Raw genomic sequence first — 18488 nt, 5'->3', positions numbered from 1 at the left:
TACAGACCGGTTCCCGCTCACTGGCTGAGCGAGGCGCGGGAACAACACCGAGGGTTGCGATCCCGTTGCCGGTCCCGGTCCGGTACGGGGGCAACACTGAGGGTTGCGATCCGTTGCCGGACACGGAAAAAGACAAAAAAAACAAAAACAAAACAAAACACAGGTTTTAAATAACTTTATTATCAATGGACAGAATAAAGGTTTTTCCGAACTCTAGTAAGAAACTGATAGGTTTATCAAAATTGCTAATCAAGATCAACAAAAGCAAAAATTAATCCCATGAAGTTAAATAACTGATCATGTTTTGGTAACTTTCATTTTCATCTTTTTATGTAAATATCTTGTTTTCCAGATTTATGAATACTCTCTCAAGTTGTCTACAACTTGTAGCAATTTGGTAAAATATAACTTATGAATGGCGATGGAAATGTTTGGGTTTTTTTCCCCATTTGATTCCTCCAAAATTGAAAAACTTTTTGTATCTTTATGATTTTTATGGCAATATGGTTATTTGCATAAGATCAATAAGAATTTGCTCTTTATAACAGGATGCAATTAGAAACTGGTTATAAAATAGCATGTCTCTTCTAAGTTCACTTCATGTTGCTCTAATTTGCCCTACCTGCTGTTTCATCTTTCCCCCCAGCATGGGACATAAGTTCTTGGGAATAAGCTTTCCCAGCTGCAAGGGACCAGTCTACCTGGGGATGAGCCTTCCTAGCACTGAGGGATCAGTACAAAGAAAAATAAGACCTTTTCATCAGAAAATTGATCTTCAATGCTTTCTTGAGGAATGTTTTGATCAAAAAGGGGGAAATGATGTCTTTTCTACACAAGCAGTTTTCAAAGTATTCCCAGCCTTAAAGGGGGGACCCATGACTTGGATGAGACATCCTGTTCCTAAACAAAGAATTGGTGTAAGTTCTTAAGATTGTTGATGTACCAATTAATGTATAGCTTGTCTCTAAGTATTGACAGTAGGCAAATTGTTGGAAGGAGCAGGACTGAAGCCATGTTGGGGCCTAAAACCATGAGTTGTAGGCCTTAGCATGCATTTCTCTGAGTTCCTTCTTTCCTATGGCAATATGACATTATTTACATGAATGTAAAGTTGTTTTCCAGCCAGCTGAGGCTGCAGACTAGTAGACCCTCGGAAACCAAGAAAGACCCAATAAAGCTATGCTGATTCCACCCCTCCAGCAGGACCTTGAGGTGACAAGGATGGGAGCAGGGACCAAATGGAGTCTTGGCTAGACTTTGCATCAGAGCCAAGAGGTTCAGGCTCAATCTCTGAGGGGGGCATTAGCGCTCCTGCTCTGAGTTCTCACAGGTAGCTTAGGGACATCATGCATTTTCTGATTCCTCAGGGCCAGTGTTGACAAGGGCTGTGGTAAAGTTCCCTTCATCAAAGGTGCTGTTCTCAATGACAAGTGGTGCCTCGTACTGAGTGTTGTACACTGCTTCATACATACAGCTATCAACCCACTGGTCACAATCACACACTCATGAACTCTGAGTTGTCTCCAAAGGCCGTTTCAGCTCTGGCTTTTGAAACCCTACAAACCTAGAGGAGGGAGTCAGAAACTATGTCTTCCTCACTTTCACACTGCTCCCCATGGGGCACTTTTGGCACAGGAAGAGGTCTGCAGCCAGAGAATAAATGGTATTGGCAGATGAGGAAGGTTTGATTTTTGGGATGCATACACTTTGGACCTGTTAATGGGCTGCTATTAAGTGTGTACTGGATGGTTAATTCTCTTCCTGTCCAAGGGTCACTAGAGCTTGGTACTTTGGGGATGGGCTGGGGCAGCCATGAGTCCCTAAGGTGATTAGAGGGGACAGGGGCAATTTGTCCCTGGACAATCACCTGGTGTACAAGGTAGGAGGCCTGAGGCCAGGTTTCTGCTCCAACAGAATATGGCTGGTCTGAAGGGGGTGGCAATAGAAGATCTTGGTGTGTGAGAGGTATTGGCAATGGTTTGTTCCTATGAAAGGAGCCAGAAGCAGTTCCAAGGACAGGGACTCTTGAAGGAATAGATAGTCACTGTTGTGAGGATGGGGGAGAAGGCAGAGACCTCAGGCCATGTAATCAGCAGCAAGGTGATGTGTGATAGGTCTTTTCACAGTTGAGTTAGGTATGTCCCACCAGGTGTGGTGGGAATCAGTTTGAGCATACTTTCTTGACCCCAGAAGTTCAACTACATTGACAGTGGCTACACTTGACAGGATGATTTGTTACAGCACAACTTACATTTCAAATAGGAAAAATTAGAATCATTTACAGTGTCTTAAAATAAATTGCCTTTGAAGGGGAACCAAAAAGCAGGGTATGTAGGAATGAGTCCACCAGAGGTCATGAAGGCAAAGGCCCTCCTAGTTGGATCCACCTTTGAGTAAAACCTGTCTTATGAGCCCTAGCAGTAACCCTAAGAGTCTGGTGTCAACTTTGCCTACTCATGTAAACCTGTGGAAGATCTTAAATATCTATTCAGAAGGAAAAATATCCTAAGAGACTGACCCACAATCAGATAAGAGATGTGGTAGACAATTCTAGGCCTAGTAATTTTCCTGGTGATACTGACTATTGTGCTGTCATTATGCTATTTTGCTCAACCTCCCCCTCTTAGTAAAGATTTGTTCTGTCTATGCTGGGTCTAGAAATCCTTGTTATGATAAAAATGAACATCTGTTCTCAAATTTTCTGTATCCCAAATCACACCCATAGGTGCCCTGTTAAAAACACCACTAGTAAGAGAATTCTAGGTACCAAAAATGTATGTAGTCAGTGGGAAGGATATGACCTACCTTAGATATCTGGAAAGTAAATTTTGACATTCCCAAAGCTGCATTTAACAACACTTCATGGAGTAAGAGCAATAGGGGCATGGTTCCCTGATCAAGAGGGTTGCTTTCACTGAACTGTAATACCTGTAATTCCCCTGACTGAATATCACAAATAATTTAAAACAACTACTTACAAAAGGGCATGTGCTCCATCAGGATGTCTTCTTGTGCACAAACCCCTCAAATTAGCCAGCAGTGAATTGGCCCCTGAGTTTCGTATACTGAAGCAAAAGGTGTCCCTTACCACTTAAAGCCAGGGCCTACCCATGTGTAGACAACATAGTACTTGTAGGACGGTTGTACATTAGGAAACTTGGCTCCTAATGATATGCTCATTTATAATAGGAGTTCACACAGACAAAAATTGAGCCATAGGCCTGTTATTAGTCTGTTTGTGTTGCTTATTAAAAAATATCTGGAACTGGGTACTTTGTAAACAAATGAGATTTATTGCTTACAGTTTCAGAAGGCAGGAAGTCCAAAGTCCAGGGAACACATCTGCTGAGACCCTTAGTGGTGACTTCAGTGATAGCAGGGCCATCGCATTGTGAAAATTGTGGCGCAGAGAGAGCGAGAGAGAGAGAGACTCTCCTCTCTCTTCTTTTAAAGCCCTCTGACCACCATTTTTAATCCATTCACTACCACACGGTCCTAAATCTAATCCCCTCTTCAAGGTTCTGCCTTTCAGTTACCATAATAGGATTTCCCACCCTCTTAACAGTCACAGTGCAGGCTGAGTTTCTAATACATAAAACTTGGGGGACACAATTCAAGCTTCAATGAGTTTTGGGAGGACATAATTCAACCCACTGTATTCCACCCCAGCCCCCCCAAAACTCACATCTTTTTCCCATACTGTGGAATATACTATAAAGCAAATGTACTTCACAGGGCTTGGTTTTCCAGAGCCTTGCAGTTTCAAATATTGACCTTGTGGAGGACTGGAAATTTTCCTCAGGCTATAAAGTCTCTGGTGTAAGATAAAGAATTCTAATACAGCAAGGTTGCTGGCTCAAGGACAGACTAGTTACTGATTGTTGTGTAAAGATACTGAAAAATTGCTGTAAGAAGGTAATGTTTGCTAGATCAAGCTTTTGTTGGTGGATCACTTAGTTGTCTAATGGAATGTCATCTGACTTGTTTCACTGAAAGTTACCAGCCTATATTGTTAAACTATGACCCCACCTATGTTCTCTTCCTGTAACTCCCTGGTCTGGAAAATAAATGCAGGAAGAGAACCCCAATTTGGGGTTAATTTCCCAAGGAAGAGATGCCTCTCACTTGAGGTCTCTCACTGCTCAGAGAGGAGAGAGATGGGCTTTGAGTAATCCTTTGCAGGCTTGTCACCCAAGGGAAGTGGGGTGGCAAATCCGTGGGGGGCAAAGCAACAACATACAAATATGTTCTTTTCATCCCCAAAGTCTTAACCTGTTTCATCTCAAAAGTCGAGAGTTCAAAATCCCATCTGTGAAATCAGTGCAAGTTATCTACTTCTAATATACAATGGTGGAACAAACACAGAGTACATATTTCCATGCCAAAAGGGAGAAATAGACCAAAAGAAAGGGGTAACAGGTCCCAAACAAGTCCGAAACCCAGCAGGGCAGGCATTAAATCTCAAAGCTGGTGAATCATGTACCTTGACTCCACATGTCCCAATATTAGTAGAAATTGGAGCAGTTATCATATTAGCTGCTCCTTGGGGAGGATCTGCATATCATGAAGCCCTTTACAGAACTTAATACTGTGGCCGAATTAGCCCAGAGAACCGGGGGTGCCATAAAGAGGTTACAAGCATCTCTGGATGCTTTAGCTGGGTTAGTCCTAGACAACTATCTGGCCCTAGATTATCTTCTAGCTGAGCAAAGGAGAATATGTGCTATTATAAATAAAATTTGTTACACATTCACGAACACTTCAAGATAAGTAGGAGATAATGTAAAAAGAATATGAGCAAGCCATCTGGTTACACAAGTTTTATAATCCTATCTCAAAGCATTTGGTAATCTGTAAGGAATTACATACCCTCAGCCACTTGGTTTTTACCCTTGTTGGGACAATTAGCAGCTGTTCTATTGCTTTTGATTTTGGGTGCCTGTATTTTTTTTTTTTTTTAAATGACCGGTAAGGGAATCTTAACCCTTGACTTGGTGTTGTCAGCACCATGCTCCCCCAAGTGAGCTAACCGGCCATCCCTATATGGGATCTGAGCCTGTGGCCTTGGTGTTATCAGCACCACACTCTCCCAAGTGAGCCAAAGGCCGACCCGGGTCCCTGTATCTTTAAACTTCTTGTTAAATTTGTCTCTTCTAGACTTCAACAGTTTCACATAAAGATGATGGCTCTACATATCTTCGACCCGGTACCGACTTGACCACCTAAAACTGAGCTTGGGCCCCTAAGTCAGGAATTCAGAGACTTCTGTTTCCATCTAGGCAGGGCCTACAGTCTTGATCAGCCTGAAGCAGCTACAGAAGCCAGACCTTTACCCTTCATCTTCCCTTAAGATTAAGGGAATGGAATCTGAGGGGTGAATGAGATAGGAGGTGTTCAGTTTCCCTGGGCTCAGGTTACAGGACACACCTCTGGGTTTCAAGCCATTCCTCCAAGGTCTCAGGCCTCTCCTGGAATCCTCTCAGAGGAAAGTTACTGTTGCTAGTTGGACCTATTTTTGGCACTAACAGACATCAGGGGGCTGATTTATGCAAGTCCAATGGTTGGGCATGCTTAGTAGAAAGGGATTATATAACCATGATAGCCAAGTATGCTCAGTAAAGTGGAGTTTATATTCATTAGATAGCATGAGTATGTATTAAATAGTGAGACTATAAAAGTTGAATCCTGGCAGAAGGTGGGGTTGTTGCTCACGTTCCTGGGGTCAACCTGCATTTCACTGGCTGAGGTACGCTTTCTCTTGTATCAAACTTAACTTTCAGCAAGTGGCTGCTCACTGTGTTGAGCCAGCCTGCACTCTGTACTGAACTTTTAAGTGTATGTTTCTTACTTTTGTGTTAAACTTGGATGGACCCTGCTCAATCTCTGGAGCTATGCCCCACTTTCTCTGAAGTCTGTATCTCTTGTTACATTAAAGCTGTTCTCACTTTCTACTGTGACTCTGCCCTTGAATTCTTTCTCGAAGTGGAGTGAAGAACCTAGTAAGAGGATGCGGTAGGGGTGGGGCGTTGAGTCAGACTACCAGGCCTCCCATCAGTACCTTTTAATTTTTTGGCAGGTGGTCCATTCAGAGATTGAACTCTGGACCTTGGTGTTAGCAGCACCATGCTCTAAACAACTGAGCCAACCTGCTAGACCAGCAGTAGTTCTTAAAATAACCTCCACATTTGGAACACTTCAGCTTAAATGTAACCTCTATTGACAAGCCTTCTTGGACCTTCGTTTTCACCACCATGGTATTTATCACTGCTTGATATTTTGTGGCAGTTTCTATCCAACCAGAGAGGAAAGCTTCAAAAGATCAGGGACTTGGTGCTATTCACTGCTGTTACCCTCCTGCCTAAAACAGTGTCTGGTTCCTAAAAAGCACTGCAGTGTTTGTTGATGAACACATGACCTTATTTGTGAAAATGAAACCATTTTCTATCCCAAAGGAGATATTTATATCCAACCCTTATAGCTAAACCAGTGCTATTTTCTCTGTATAAAAGAGGCAACATTGAAGGAATTTCTGAGGTTATACTTTTGTTAGATAAAACAAGGCCTTGTCCCTTATAATAAGGACATTCTAGGAGCATTCGCATATAAGATGGCCTTCATTATAGCTCCTAACTTACAAACGAGTATCAACACATCATTCTATTCTCTTTTTAATTATACCATGCCTTATTTTTAGGTATCTCATTTAGATTTTTGAAGAAAGAATAAGAAAATGTTTTAGGCAGGATCCTCCAATATATCAAAGGCATAAGAAATGTCTTCAGGGCTGGCCCGGTGGCGCACTGGAAAGTGCGCCGTCTGGGAGCGCAGCGGCGCTCCCACTGAGGGTTCGGATCCCATGTGGAGACTGGTTCCCACTCACTGGCTGAGTGCGGTGCGGGCGCAACGCCGAGGGTTGCGATCCCGTTGCCGGTCCCCGGTGCGGGCACGACACCGAGGGTTGCGATCCCGTTACCGGTCAATAAAAAAAGATAAAAAGGAAAAAAAAAAAGAAATATCTTCAGACTTTCTGGATCAGACATAATTCATACAGCTAATGTCTGATGATTAAATTTCCCATATAGTCCCAAACAAACAGATCAGATCCAGGCAATCCTACAAAGAAAACTGGTGTTAACTGCAAATACAACTCCATTTTACATGTATTTATACAATTTGGTTAGTATCTGGCTTTAACAGATGCTGTATTCTGAGGACAGAGATGAACTCTATATTATTCATGCTTATATCCTGGAATAGTTGTCCCTCAAATATTTTGAATGAATAATCCTGTTTCTCAAATTCTTGACCTCAGAAGTTTAGTGCTCTAAATGATCAAGGCATCCGGGAATAAAGAGGTTTGGCTGACCGTTTACTCAGTAAATGCTAGAGTGTCTAGAACTACTTCCAAAAGCATGTTATCCTCCATGCTCATGGTTTACAAGAAAGAAGTAGGGTGGTGAGACAGAACCTAAACTGGGCTTGAACCAGGGGCTGTGACCTTGTTTCTGCCATCACTTACTCCATCCTGGCCTCCAGCTGCTGAACCAATTGTTTGTCCACATGGTGACAGAACAGGGAAAGTAGGTTGCTGGGGAAGGCTAGAGGTTCTGCCAGAGAGGCTGTAGGCATTTGAGCTATCTCCCAGGCAATCAGAACCACCATGTTTGTCCTGGAGGACATAAATATATGTAAGTAAACATTTATATTATATTTATGCAGGAAACAGTCAGGGCCAATGTTTCTTATCACTGCCCCGTCACTATGCCCAGGTAGCAATTAAGAGGTAACATTTTCACATTTGGTATGTGCCAAGCGATGCTTAGTACTTTATGCATTTTCCTTCCTATTCAAGCTTAAGAACTCTAAGGGGTCAATACCATGATATCTACTTGATAGATGAGGAAACAGACTATGAGGAGTGAAATAACTTGCCCCAAAGTTATATTGCTAGTAACTGACAGAACCAGAATTCAAACTTAGATCTGTCTGACTCTAAAGTTTGTTTCCTTACTATGGTACATTGCCTTCCATGAGAAACCAATACTGTAGGGTACTATGGGGGGGCGGGGAAGAATAGCTACAACCCTCCTATTTTTCCTTTCTCTGCCCAAACTTTTCCCTAATACTTGAATATGCCACTCTGGAAATACTTCATCTGGCTCAGTCTACATATCCCAGGGGTATTGAAGTAGTATTTACAAGGCCTTTATGATCTTACCAAGCTGTATGGTCACTGTTGGGTCCCTCTGAGGAAGAATTCAGGGATACCAGCTGCTCTCCGTGACTCAGCAGGGCATAGAGCAAAGATATTCCGAACTGCAAGAGAGATATATATATAGCTCAAGGCAAAATGAGTTCACCCTAGGCATTCAGTGCTTCCCTGGCTCTGCTATCTTTGCAACTAATGGGTAGGTTCACATTTAGAAATGGAGTCCAAAACCCACAAGAGCAATTAGGTTATATGTTGGCTAGCCCAAGAACTCTGACCCTTCTAAAAGAATCACTGCTCTGGACTTTCCAAAGACTGACTCTTAGAGAGCTGATTAAATGCACAGTCCTAGGCTGTACCCCCAGGAATCAGTCTGAATATCAGGAATGGATCCAGGAATCTGAAGCAGGTAGTTGTGGACCCCACTTTCAGAAGCACTACTTTAAGCAAAGATCTTCAGAGTGGAGTACACAAGATAATCCACTGGGATACTGGAAGACGATATCAGAAGTTTCATATCTAGAGTCATCTTTTGAAACTGTCTTATCTTTATTATGTACCTAATGTTACTACATTATTCCACGTATATGACTTATAAACATACATGGGTGGTATGGTTTGGAATTCTTTACTAAGGGGGAACACAAAAGTTTGGAGACCTCTGCTCTAGAGGCTCACACCAGCGGCAGCAGCAGAGAGCTTGGTAGAAAAGCCGGTGCATAAGCCCCACCCCAGACCTAGTGAATGACTCTTTATGGGTGGGACCAAGGAACTGGAGTTTAATAAGCTCTCCAGGTGATGCTCTGCCCACTAGAAGTTGAGAAGCACTGCAGAGGATAAGCTTTGTGAAGAGATATGAACATTCCCCTTCACTTATTCCTTACCAGTGATACCACTTGGAAACCATCTATGGAGAGAGAAAAGCCTCCTAGAAGAAGTATTACCTGATTCTGAAGCACCACAGTGACTGGCCGCTCTGAGGAGCCAGGTGGTAGCAGTGTTAGTCCCTGAAGTCCTTGGAGGAGCTCATGGAAGGTCAAGTGACTGATACATTTGCTCAGAGGTTTGAATAACATCTGTAGCACCTGTAAGAAGAGCAGTAAGCACCTTTCCCAAAATCCACTACAACTTCACCTCCTCCTGCCTTGCCTCCAACCCCTTCCCTTGATGATGTGCCTTTGGCACCTTCCTGATCATGTTACTGACCAGGCCTGACACCACTCATGACTCCATTGATATTGCTGAGTCCTTTGGTACACACTTGTTCTAGGATATCTTCCTCAAGAAAAGTAGATGTAGAGCTCAATGCTTATCAGGGGGTCCTTATCTTCTCTCAGGCCTCCACAGCACACTCACACCTGTGCAACCATACACCTATTTTTCTTTTGTGCATCGTACTTGAAGATGATCCACTGCTGCTCTAGTAGTTTGTTCTGTAACTTCCTCACCTGAGGGTGGTGGGGCTGGCACCACTCACTGCCCAGCACCTTCTCCGGCATCTCTGGGAGTGGGGAGTGGAGGGGAGGAAAGATCCCTAACCTATCCAGGAGACCATCTTCTTCTCCACCCAATGCCACAGTACCTGGTCAGTCATATCACTCCGGACCAGGAGGGGCAGATGGTGGGTGATAGCCAGAAGAAGGCTAACAGCCTTATCCTGGGGCAGGAAGGGGAGCAGCCGGGCCACCAAGGCTTTCCCCTTCCTCACAAAGAGCACCTGCAGGAAGCCATCTGCTGCCTGCCTACAAAGAAGAGAGCATTTTCAGAGGTCTACACAGAGGAGAGGGCTGCATGCCAGAAAGGAGGGGCTGAAGCAAGTCCAGCGTCTCTGCTGATCCTTCCCTCTTGGGCTGAGGCGGGCCCTCCCAACTCACTCCAGGTCATTCTGTTCCTGGGTTTTTAAGGCCTGGAAAAGCTTCTCAGTCTGGTTGCGCTGCTGCTCAGAGTAGCAGGGCTGTGACGACCCATCCTTCTGACCCTCCTCTACCTCTAGTAACTGAAGGAACATCTGAGAATTTGAGGGTGTGAGAAGAGGAAGAAGAGGTAAGTTTGAGCGATATCCCATTCTCAAAGGTAAGTGAGGAACTCGTCCCCAAGGAACTGCCATCTCACCTTCTCAATCCGGTGTAATACCAGAAGCCTCTGACTACTTGCAGCTCCTGCATCCTAGGAGAAAAAGAGTCTCTAGCTGTCACTATCAGCCACACCACCACAGCAGCAGCCCAGGCCTCAGACTAACTAGAACTTGAGCTGGAAAGGCTCGACACAAAGTCTGATCATGGTTCTTCCTCACACTTAGGTCACAATCTGAACTCCAACATGAGAATGTCATAGACCTTTCTCCCAAGCAGGAGAGAAAAAGGGTTCTGAAAAGATAATGCTCCTACCTGATCTTGAGTTCCATGGGATACAGCGTCAATAGCTCGGCGAGGGCTGAAACACGTCGATACAGCTACCTGGCCCAGAGAACCCTCAATTCGAACCACTATGTGAACAAAGGCGGGAGAGGCATGTTCCCCTCCCCTTTCCACCCTCTGCCCACTCAAAGCCAGCAGATCAGCCCTGGTCCTACCTGACTCATAAGCCTCTGCCTTCTGAATGTAAGGCGTTACCAGCTTGAGAGACTCAACCCTGTTCCTTCGTCCAAGTAGCTCTTCATCTGCCTCCTTCTTCTCTAGTTTCTGATAATATTTCTGAGTCCATGAAAGAGGGGGAGAAAAACCCATCCATACTCATCTTCTGAAATTAGAGTTAAGGTTCTCAAGTGCAACCTCTTAACACAACCCTTTCCTATAGCACTCATTCCAGAAATGATCCTAGCACCATAGGCCCTTCTAGCAGTTATTCTAAAGTATCTTATGCACCCTGGGCCCCATGCCACCTGTCTTGGAATTCCCGTATGATGGAGTTTGGATGTGTTGTCCCCACCAAAACTCATGTTGAAATCTGATCCCCAATGTGGCAGTGCTGGAAGCTGTTTGAGCTGTGGGGTGGATCCATCATGAATGGATTAATGTTCTCCCTGGGTGGGGGGATTGAGTGAGTTCTCACTCTATTTGTTCCCACGAGAGCTGGTTGTTTAAAAAGACCCTGGCACCTCCTCTTTTTCTCTCCCTGCTTCCACCATCTTGCAATGTGAGACCCCTAGGTCACTGTCACCACCACCAGATGGACTTTGGACTTCACAGCCCCAGAAACTGTAAGCAATAAATGTCGTTTTTCTTTTTAATCACCCAGTTCCAGGTATTTTGTTATAAGCAACACAAAATAGGCTAATACAGAAAATTGGTACCAAGGAGTAGGGGGTGTTGCTATACAGATACCTGAAAATGTGGATGCAGCTTTGGAACTGGGTAATGGGCAAAGGTTGGAGGAGTTTGGAGGACTTAGAAAAAGACAAAAAGATGAGAGAATGTTTGGAACATTTTAGAGATTCGTTAAATGGTTGTGACCAGAATGCTGACAGAAATGTGGACAGTAAAGACCATGCAGATGATGACGTCTCAGAGAGCAATGAGGAACTTATCAGGAATTGGGCAAAAAATAACTCTTGCTACACCATAGCAAGGAATTTGGCCGCATTGTGTCCATGCCCTTGGACTTTGTGGAAGATGGGAATTAAGAGTTGTGAACCTGAATGTGTGGTGGAAGAAATTTCTAAGCAGCAAAGCATTAAGGAAGCTGCATGGTTACTTTCAACTGCCTACTCTGAGTTATGGTAGCAAAAGCATGAGGTAAAGCCAGAATTTAAAAGGGAAGCAGAACGTAAAGATTTGGAAAATTTGCAGCCAGGCCATGAGGTAGAGAAGCGGAGAGCTGGAGAAAAATGCAAGGGTGGGGCCGGCCCGGTGGCGCACTGCTACAGTGCGCTGCTTGGGAAGTGGGGCGGCGCTCCCGCCGAGGGTTCGGATCCCACATACAGACCGGCCGCTCACTGGCTGAGCGAGGGGCGGACGCAACACCGAGGGGTGTGATCCCGTAGCTGGTCCCGGTCCGGTACGGGCGCGACACTGAGGGTTGCGATCCGTTGCCGGTCACGAAAAAAGACAAAAAAAAGAGAAAAAAAAAAGAAAAAGAAGAAAAAAAAAAAGAAAAATGCAAGGGTGCAGCAGATAAACTGGTTGCTAAGGACATTATCTTGGTGGTGAGGCAGCCAGATGCTAATAACCAGGACAGTGAGAGGAAAGCCCTAAGGGCATTTGAGAAGTCTGGAAGGGTGCCCCACCCATCACAGGCCTTGAGGCCTAGAATGACTGAGTTATCCCAGAGGACAGACCTGGGGCACAGCTGCCCCTGAGAACCTGCTCCCTGCATCCCAGCTGCTCCGGCTGGAACGGCCCCAAGTATGGTTCGTGCAGCAGCCCTGAAGAATAGAGGCCTGAAACCTCGGTGGCATCCACGTTGTGTTAAGTCTGCAGGCCAGCAGGACATGAGAGCAGTGGAGGCAGGGCATCCTCCACCCAGATTTCAGAGGATGTATGGAAAAGCCTGGGGACCCAGGCAGAGACCTGCTACAGGGGTGGAGCCACTGCAGAGGCCATCTACTAGAGCAATGCTGAGCAGCAAAATGGGGTCAGAGCCCCCACAGAGAACCCTCACCAGGGAAATGTCTTGTAGAGCCAATGCAGTGCGGCTGTCACCAGGACCCCAGAACTGCAGGGCTACTGGTAACATGCAACACAGGCCTGGAAAAGCCACAGGCACCAGCGTGGCCCACTGGGCTGTGCCTGGCAGAGCTGTTGGAGTGAGGCTGCCTGATGCTTTGGGGGCCCAGATGGCCAGTTGTGCCCAGGATGCAGGACTTGGAGTTAAAAAAAGATTATTTTGGAGTTTTAAGACATAATGTCTGCCCTGCTGGGTTTTGGACTTGTTTGGGGCCTGTTTTTCCTTTCTTCTGGCCTATTCCTCCCTTTTGGAATGGGAATGTGTACCCAATGTCTGTTCCACCATTGTATCTTGGCAGTAGATAATTTTTGGTTTTGATTTTCAGGTTCACATCTGGAAGGAGTTTTGCCTTTGGTTTCCAATGAGACTTTGGACTTTTAAGTTGGTGCTGGAACAAGCTAAGACATTTGGGACTGTTGGGATGGAATGATTATATTTTCTATGTGAGAGTGACATAAGTTTTGGGGGGCCAGGGGCAGAATGATGGAGTTTGGATGTGTTGTCCCCGCCTAAACTCATGTTGAAATCTGATCTCCAGTGGCAGTGCTGGAAGCTGTTTGAGCCATGGGGGCGGATCCCTCATGAATGGATTAATGCTGTCCTTGGATGGGGGGATTAATGAGTGAGTTCTCGCTCTGTTTGTTCCCGTGAGAGTTGGTTGCTTAAAAATACCCTGGCACCTCCTCTTTCTCTCACTCTCTTGCTTCCTCTCGCCATGTGATCTGCTTGTAGCCGCCCCTCCATGAGTAGAAGCAGCCTGAGGCCCATGCCAGATGCAGCTCTCCCAGAATCGTAAGCCAAATAAACCTCTTTTCCTTATAAATTACCCAGTCTGTCATAGCAACACAAAACGGACTAATACACCATACCAAGTACTTGAAAAACTAGGTACCACCAGCAAATATGACAAGGCAGAGAGCAAAGGAGAGCCAGGAAGCAAGCCTGTTCCAGCATCTGCAACCTTCCTACATTCCTCATTCCCAAGTACAAACACATATGCACATCACCTATCCTCCTCCCTCCCCCCATTTTAATCTTGTGATCCCACCTGTGCTTTTTAAAATTAGTGTTGCCTGATGGTGTGAAGAGCATCAGCAGCTTTAAGTAGACAATTAGCACTAAGTATTTGTCAATCGGCCTCAAGGCCAGTTTTATACTTGTCTGGCTTTGCTCAGCAGCCCTAACATCTTCTTAAAGCATGTTGAGAAATCCTGTACTAAAATAAACCTTCTGGCTATGTACCAAACAAGGAATTGAATAAGTCCTTGGTTTAGGAGCAATGCCAAAAAGGTAAGAGTACAAAAATACTTCACTTTCAGTGATCCTGGCAGAAAGGAGGGCTTTTGAAGCTGGGTGGAAAGAAAGGAAGAAACTAACATAAATGAGAAGGGGATAAAGATGTGGGACTCATGGATGTTGAGGAGAAAGTGAAAAACAGCCTAGACACCTCAAAAACGTGTGGACAAAGACTTGTCCAATGAGGAGAGAATGTAGGAAGCAGGGAAGACAAGTCACAAGGCCACCAGCATTTGTTCAATTCAACAAGTTGAATCCCACTATAAGATCCCTATGTAAGTAGGTGAATATAACAAGACATTTCTAAGGCACATGGAAGTGTACAAAGGTGGGAAAGTATAATTCCAGGGCAGGTAAGGAAAATTCTCAAAGAATGGAGACAAACCTGAGTGTATTTGGGCAATGTAAATAATCCCCTTTGGCTGAAATGGAGGATAGACAGGAATGAGCTTGGGATGTCAACTTCAGAAATATGACCCTGATCCTGCACTGATTCTCTCCCACCAGAATGGACGTGGCCTCTATGAGCTGAAGAGAGGATCAGAGAGGGCCTGTGGAGTCCAGGCCTATCTAATCCTAAGGTCACACACTGGGACGAGTGCCCCGGGGCTCACCTGGTAGTAATAGTCATCCAGGCGAGGGTTCTCACTCTGCAGCTGAACCATCTGCACTTTTATCACCCAGTCCTTCTCTTTTTGGGTCATGAGGTTAGCATAGGGGTCTGGCTGCTGAGACCAAGGCTTCTTAGCTGAGGAACTTCAAGCCAGGAGGAACACCCTTTAGACCTACACACCCCTGCCACAGTGAACTTCCCAAGGCGTGTTGAGCAGGGAGTGGAGCTCTCTGGGAAGGATGGGAGACGGTGCAGATGTGGGCAATGGTATGAGAGTCTTAACTGTGCAGGGGCTTTGGGGAAAATGCCTGGCCATGAGGGAGTACCTTGCATGCAGAAGGACGCCCCTCAACTCTGTTCCTCATCTAGGCATTACCTTGGTGTTCGACTATGCTGCCGCTGCTTCTGCTGCAGCTGCAAGATCCGTTGGTGCTGAGGGTGCAGCTGGGTCAGATGACTGGGAAGATTTAAAAAGAAACTTGGGCTGGGTGGAAGGAAGCGCTCAGCTCCCCACCCCCTCCATTTGTTCAGCCCCAGATAAGCTCAGGCGAACATCTAAGGGAACCCTGTTTATGTGTCTCTCCAAAATCAGTCACAAGAAATATCACAGTCCTAGCCCAGCAGGGCTCACGTTCCCATTCAACATACATTTTCCTACAGTTTGACTGTAGGAAGTCTTGGCACAGTAGAAAATCTGTTAGCCTCGTGGTCAGGAGTTCTGACTCCTAGTCTCAGTTCGGTCATGCTAGCTGACCTCAAATTTTTAATCACCCTGGGGCTCCATCATTTCCTTGTCCCTGACGGAGAAGGGATTGAACTATACCTTAGACTTCTATTAGTAAGTTTCCATAAGTATTTTTCTGTGGCAACTGATGGAGTGGCCCCCACCCCTCCTCAGCCAGCACCTCCTCAGCATCCTGACACTGAGTCCCCAGCACCCTGAACTGGTAACCTGAACCCAGGGGGCCATGAGGTCGGCAGACTGCAGGAGAGAGATGGGTCTGGCGAGGACAGTTGAGATCCAAAGTGTTGTACTGGAGAGCTGGCGCTGGGAAGCGTAGACCAGAAAGGGATTGGCGACAGGTAGTCCAGGGTCTGAGAAAGGAATTAAGAGATCTGAGAGAAGGCCATCTCCACCAAAAGAATGCTGTGCTTGCTGCTAAGGCTCAGTTTCTTTCCTGCCTCTATATTCTCACCTGCCTTTTCCCTCATGAACTTCGCCCAACATTTTGCTATCTTGGGGGTCTCTTGAGCCAGCTATGAGGGCACCAGAGTAATTACTGCCTTGTTTCAACAGGGTTTGTCACCTCCTAGGAAGCAGCTTCCCTGACTTTGTGGGGCTGGTGCTTTTGCAATGCCTCTTGCTCTCTTCTCTGACAGTCTTCTCTCAGGCTTTTATGTCTTCAACCACTGGAGAAGAACTCATCTGTCTCTTTTCTACTCACCCAAAGCCCTCCTCAGAGCTATAATTCCCTTCTAGTTCTTCCTGAAGAATTTTGTGCTCCTCAAACTGCTCTACTCCAGGCCACGTGCCCATTACACAGTTAATTGAAGGGCAAGAACTCTTTCCAGCCCTAAGCTCAGAGCTGCTCATCTTTGTAAGGGAGGAATAGGGATCTGGTTGTCTTTTTTCATATGAATGGCCCAGTTGTCCCAGTACCACTTATTAAGGTATCTGTCCATACCCCTGACTGGGCACACCACCTCTGCCATTTATCATGCTCCCCTATGATAAGGCAGCTCCCTCATACCCTCACTTTAGGTGTTTTATCTCCAGAGCAGGGCCAAGAGTAGATTGGACATAATGGGTGGAATCCATCTTAGCAACTGGTCACCTCACAGGATGGAGACTGGAGCGGACTCACCTGCCACAGGAAGTGCAAGGGAGCGGGTGGCATCCCTGAGACACCAGGGGTCTTGACTCCAGGGGAGCTTGGCAGACCTGTCTGGAACAGGAGACAGAAAACCCCAGGCTCAAATGGGCCCCTATGGTGTCTTCCACATTCACCTGTGTCCATGGGGAAAAGGGATGGGGCAGCGAGACCAGCCATTTCAACACCAGGACAGTAGCAGCCCGGCCTTCTCTGATATTCAAAGTCAATTGGGCCAAGATCCCTCTCCTTCCCAAGAGGAAGCAAGACTAGTATCTTAGGAGGAGGTTGAAGGAGGGTCTGAGTCACCTCATTTTTACATGGGAGTCCTTGTCTCTCTCTTTCTCTACTCCTTGTGGGAATCCAAGGGAATATCAGGAATGAACTGCTGAGACACAGGGGCCCAGGATCAGAACTCACCTTCAGCATCAGTAGCAGGGCCATCACCTGTAGGTGATGCACAGCCCTACTAGGACCTGGTTTTAAGGTGAAGACAGCATCAGAAACTAAGTGGGAGATAGGAGCAAAGAGGGAAGGTGAGTCCCTACTTTGAATGAAAACCTGAAATAGAAAGTGTTAGTACAGATAGATCCTATCTTACAAAGGGGTGAAGAAAAGGAGTAAGATGTTTAGTGATAGTCCATGAGCTACGGACAGTTCAGGACCACCCTCTCCCATTCCCTTCTGCCATGGTACCTGGGTGTTATGGACAGTGCTGAATACAGCTGGATCCCCAAGATCATTCTCTTCCTCCTCTGGGTCTGGGGCCAGATCTGAATCTGTGTCCAGATCCTCATCCTCCTCCTTCTCCTCTGCGTCTTCATTCTCTTTCTCCAATTGGGAAGCAGACACCAGGTCTTCTGCAGGAGCTGAGAGGCCACATGACTTGCCTGGCCCTTGGTTTAAGTGTGGGCCTGAGGAGGATGTAAGATGGGGGCTCAGGTGTGAGGAGTCTCATCCAGAGAGGCTGCTTCTCAGAAGCACTTCTATTCACAAGCCATCCAGCACAACCTTCTAGCACTTCCTGTTCTATGGGTGTGACTCAGCCTCCCCACCCCAGGGTGCCCCAAACCATCTGCCACTAAAGCAGAGCCTGGCAGGTGCCCAAAACCTTCGCTTTCCACATCCCTTTTCAGTTTCCTCTCTAGGTATCAGCACAGACTTCTCCACCTACTCAACCCCATCCAACAGCCCTTTCTGTTGCCTCTTTAATTGAACAAGTTCCAGCTGCCCTGACTCACTGCAATTTAACCCTACTGTGTGCCAGATACTTTACATGTATATATTCATGTAACAGTCATACGAAGCTGTCAAGGCTGTTGATAATTTTACCATATAGGGTAGGAAAATAAGGCCCAGAAAAGTGATCTCAGTCACCCAGTGTGATGTAGCTGGCAAGTGAAAGAGTTTGGAATCATTTCCAGTGATTCTGTCCACCTGAGCCCATGTCTGAAGCAGACCAAGAAGCCTCCCACCCCTGAGCTTTTTATCTAGACACTGCAGTCCACTTGGTGATACCTTCAAGGCATTTCATCGTGGCAGGCTGGTGGACTTCCTCCATGGCTGTGTCCTCCTGTGAGAGGGCACTGTCAGCCTCAGGAAGAGGCTGGGGTAGGGAAGAGACCCAGAGACACCCTCCTCCTCAGTAAGGATGGATGGCACCCTAAAACAGCCATGCTCTCCTCCCAGAAAGGTGGTCAGAGAGTTATTAACCCAAAGTCTCAAGGAATGAGACCTTGGGTTCTCAGACTGTTATAACCCCCCACCCTCCCACCTCACCAGCCAGCTCTAGGGAGCTGCTCTGCAAAGGAAATAAGAGACAGGGCTAGGAGTT

General features: G+C 46.1%; 1 protein-coding gene across 1 annotated transcript; it reads right to left on the bottom strand.

Annotated features, from left to right (window-relative positions):
* Positions 1 to 6998: 6998 nt before the first annotated feature.
* On the bottom strand, positions 6999 to 18188 carry PATL2 (protein associated with topoisomerase II homolog 2 (yeast)). The gene is made up of 15 exons (XM_008586358.1): positions 18173 to 18188; positions 17351 to 17550; positions 16649 to 16729; positions 15736 to 15878; positions 15160 to 15240; positions 14785 to 14926; positions 10782 to 10902; positions 10597 to 10694; positions 10322 to 10375; positions 10084 to 10217; positions 9792 to 9951; positions 9154 to 9294; positions 8219 to 8316; positions 7520 to 7669; positions 6999 to 7113 (listed from the first exon to the last, which is right to left on the bottom strand). The coding sequence occupies exons 1-15, from the start codon at positions 18186 to 18188 to the stop codon at positions 7098 to 7100; spliced, it is 1635 nt and encodes a 544-aa protein (XP_008584580.1). The 3' UTR covers positions 6999 to 7097.
* Positions 18189 to 18488: the final 300 nt, after the last annotated feature.

Source organism: Galeopterus variegatus, unplaced genomic scaffold, assembly GCF_000696425.1.
Source record: "Galeopterus variegatus unplaced genomic scaffold, G_variegatus-3.0.2 Scaffold3963, whole genome shotgun sequence".
NCBI classification, from domain to species: domain Eukaryota; kingdom Metazoa; phylum Chordata; class Mammalia; order Dermoptera; family Cynocephalidae; genus Galeopterus; species Galeopterus variegatus.
Note: the sequence above shows the minus strand (reverse complement) of the source record. Positions and strands in the feature narration are given on the sequence as shown.